At 34.8% G+C, this 3,915-nt stretch overlaps 1 protein-coding gene across 1 annotated transcript; it reads right to left on the reverse strand.

Annotated features, from left to right (window-relative positions):
* Positions 1-1,297: 1,297 nt before the first annotated feature.
* Positions 1,298-2,243, reverse strand: LOC101545506 (olfactory receptor 478-like). The gene has a single exon (XM_004613630.2). The coding sequence runs from the start codon at positions 2,240-2,242 to the stop codon at positions 1,298-1,300; it is 945 nt and encodes a 314-aa protein (XP_004613687.2). The 5' UTR covers position 2,243.
* Between the last annotated feature and the right edge of the window lie 1,672 nt (positions 2,244-3,915).

Genomic DNA, 3,915 nt, shown 5'->3' on the forward strand with positions numbered 1-3,915 from the left:
TGAGACATTTAACATTCTATCATGTGCTTAATTTTATTCACCATGGAACTGTTTAAGAACAAGAAGTCTGCCATTTATTGGAGAAAAACCTCAAAGATGAATTCCAAGCAAGCCTAAGAAAGAATAGACTTACAGATATTTTTTTCAAACTCAAAGTCAGTAAGAAGTGAGTATACTGCATACAGTCTTGCCTAGGTGTATCTTTCCAGGGAGGCTCACATTGCCATTCCCTTCCACAGTTTGTTCCTTTCCCTTACTCCGCTCTCTATTCCATTCACCAACATATGAAACTTCCCTAATGTTTGAATCACTAGTTAAATTGTCTCTCTTACACTAAATAATAAATTCGATGAGTCAATATATATTTGATAAATTTTCACTTGCTTTCTCAAAGACCAATAACACTTCCTGAAATATAAGAACATAAGATGTTGAAGATTTTCAACATAATTTTAGATGGATGAATCAATAAAAAAAGTGGATTAAATAATTTATAGGCTTATAATTAATGCCAATCAAAAAAGCGAATTTGTATCTGACACATCAAAAAGTGTCAAGAAAGTAATAATTATTCCACAGATATGAATATATGGGTTGATTGAGCACCTTAAAGAAGTTCATAGAGCAAGCACACAGGAGAGAGACAATTCTGTCTCCCTAGTTCCCTGAGTAATACCAAGATCTGAGCATGAACAAGATCCAAAAGTTTGTCCTACTCAAACCCAGAAAAGTTCAAGAACTTGTTTCATCCCGCAGAGAATTTGCCAATTCTAGCCTTACAGAGATCATAGGTCAGTCAGAGACCTATCGTTCTTCTGGGGTCTATGGAGACTATAGATCAGGAACAAAAACAGGTGGAAAAATACCATTCTTAGAAATGATCTTCCTGCTCCAATGTTCTCTCTGATTCAACTTGGTCATTTTCTCTTAGTGTTAGACTTACGCATAGTTACCACACTCCTTTGAGAATAAACAGCAGCTGACACTGGGCATGGTTGTAAAGGATTAGAAGTACAATATCCTGACTTAGAGATTTATTTTTCAAAAAAAATGAATAAACAGTAAAAAGGTTTTTAACTGATTATTTTTCATTTGAAACAACATATATTTCTACTATAATTTAAATTTTTTAAGGTGTCTAACCATAGATGTCTGATTTACAATTTGATATTAGATCATTCAACCCACACATTCAATAAAAACTATTACATGTAAATAGCTATATTTTTTACCAAAGATATGTTATTTAGTCAATATTACATCAAATATAATATTAAAATACAAAATAACAGATTCACTAAGAAAATATCTTTCTAGCAAGCTGTCTCTTCAGAGCACCTTTAATCTCGTTGTTCCTGAGGCTGTAGATGAGGGGGTTCAGCATGGGGATCACCACCATGTAGAACACAGACACCACCTTGTTCTGGTCAGTTGAGAAAGTGGACTTGGGCATCACGTAAATGAATGTGATGGTCCCAAAGAACAGAGTGACTGCAGTGAGGTGGGAGGTGCAGGTGGAGAAGGCTTTCTGGCGCCCCTCAGTGGAGCGCATCTTCAGGATGGTGATGAGGATGTAGACATAGGAGATGGCTATGATAAACACTGTGACCACAATGATGGAGCCAGCGGTAACAGAGGGGACCAATGCAGGGATACTGGCATCAGAGCATGAGAGTTCAATTAAAGGAGCAAAATCACAGAAGAAATGATTCACTTCATTTGGTCCACAGAAGAACAAAGAAAAGAATGAAGCAGAGAAGGAAAAAACATTGAGAAGTCCACCTGTGTAAGACACTACCAGTAATTGAACACAGATGTGTGTGGACATTTTGTTGGCATACAACAGTGGGTTGCAGATTGCCACAAAGCGATCATAGGCCATGGCAGCCAGAATGAAGCACTCAGACGACCCAAAGAAAACAACTGAACCAAGCTGGATGCCACATCCCAGATAAGAGATTGTGTTTTTCTCCACCAAGAAGTTTACAAGCATGTTGGGAGTGACAGAAGAGGAATAGCCTATGTCAACGAAAGCCAAATGGCTCAGAAAAAAGTACATAGGATGATGGAGCTGAGAAGACACCCTGATAAGAGTGATTGTGCTGAGGTTGCCAGAGATGGTCACCAGGTAGATGCAAAGGATGATCAGGAAGAGGATGATTCGAAGACTGGGATCATCTGTTAACCCCAGTAAAATAAACTCTGTTATTGTAGTGTAGTTTCTATTCCGCAGGGAATCCATGAGACAATGAAGAATAGCTAAAACATTACTGAAGAAAGTTATAAATTCAATAGTTTAATTTTCTTTAATACATATGGAAATTCATAGCAAAAAAGATATTTAAGCATAATATGCCAAATTTACATGCCAAATTAATCTCTTTTTATTTTAGCAGAAACTCCAGAAGTTTTTATTTATTCATGTGTCATTTTTGATATTGTATAATTTCCATATGTACAATATTGTGGTTTTCAGGTTAAAGAAAACAATATTAAAATTGAAGAATAACAAATTATAATGGTAAACAAAACAAAATATGTGTTCATTGAAGTTTTACAATAAAAATAATAATGTGGAGCACTTATCAAATGTTTTATAAAAAAGAATATTAATCATATATGTATTTTGATGTATATTTATCCCTCATTGGAATCAAATTATATTAATACTCACTATTTTATGGGTGAATAAGATGGGTTATATAAGTTACTTAACTTTACAAGGGAACATTACAGTTGTAGAATCAGTATATGAAGTCCCAGAAATTCTGAGACAATGTACTACTAATAAATATAAATGAAATGAAGTTAAATAATGCTACCATAAAATTTAAAGTTAAGTATTACTGTATCTGACAATGAGTGGATACAGGTTAATCTTAACTCTCTTGCGTTTATGTGTAAAGGAAGTATAAAGATTCATATATCTCTCATTATCTATTAGTCATAAAAGATTGCTCTCCAAAATTAAAATTAAAAAAGTTTTCAACACAAATCCATAAAGGATATTTCATTAAGGGCCATAAATTAAGCCACTTTTTGTAAATTTATTGGATTAAAAATTTATAATTAAATAAATTAACATTTTATCTTCAGGTTTTCTCCTTAAATTTTTTTAACTTTTCTCACTTACTAAACTTTGCTGTTCTAAGGTTCATTTATTTTATAGAAATATTCAAGTGCATTAGCACAGAATTATTCCTAATAATAATTTTAGTAGTTATATGCCTGAAATAAAGATAGTTTTTGAAAAAAAATATTTTACTATATCAATTTATAATTGACTTGCAGTTTTGTGGAATTCCAGGAGATTATCTCTATTCCCCTATATATGTAGGTGTCCTACAGAGAAAGAGTGAGAAAGAGAGGGAAAGAGAGGGAGTGTGGAGAGATGAGAGAGAAAGAGAGAGAGAAAATATATGAGATATCTAGTTGTAGAGAGCAATATAATATAACTTACTTTCTGCTTGTTAAGGGAGAGGTTTGGGGGGCCGGAGCGATAGCACAGCGGGGAGGGCGTTTGCCTTGCACGCGGTCGACCCGGGTTCGATCCCCGGCATCCCATATGGTCCCCCAAGCACCGCCAGGAGTAATTCCTGAGTGCAAAGCCAGGAGTAACCCCTGAGCATCGCTGGGTGTGACCCAAAAAGAAAAAAAAAATGGAGAGGTTTGGGTAAATAGGGACATGGTGAAGGGAAGGTCACTCTGGCCGTGTGATTGTTGTGGGAACATTGAACACCTGTAATGAGTGTATTATGTACAATTTTTAAACCAGTATCTAAATAAAGATTTAAAAAAATTTTAATGAGGTAAAAACCAAACTTAGTAAGGGAACAACAAATGGTCAAAGTTATCAGAACTAAATATTTTTTTCTAGGGAAAGGAGCCTACATGGGGGTGGTTTGGGGAAATAAT

Source organism: Sorex araneus, chromosome 6, assembly GCF_027595985.1.
Source record: "Sorex araneus isolate mSorAra2 chromosome 6, mSorAra2.pri, whole genome shotgun sequence".
Lineage (NCBI taxonomy): Eukaryota > Metazoa > Chordata > Mammalia > Eulipotyphla > Soricidae > Sorex > Sorex araneus.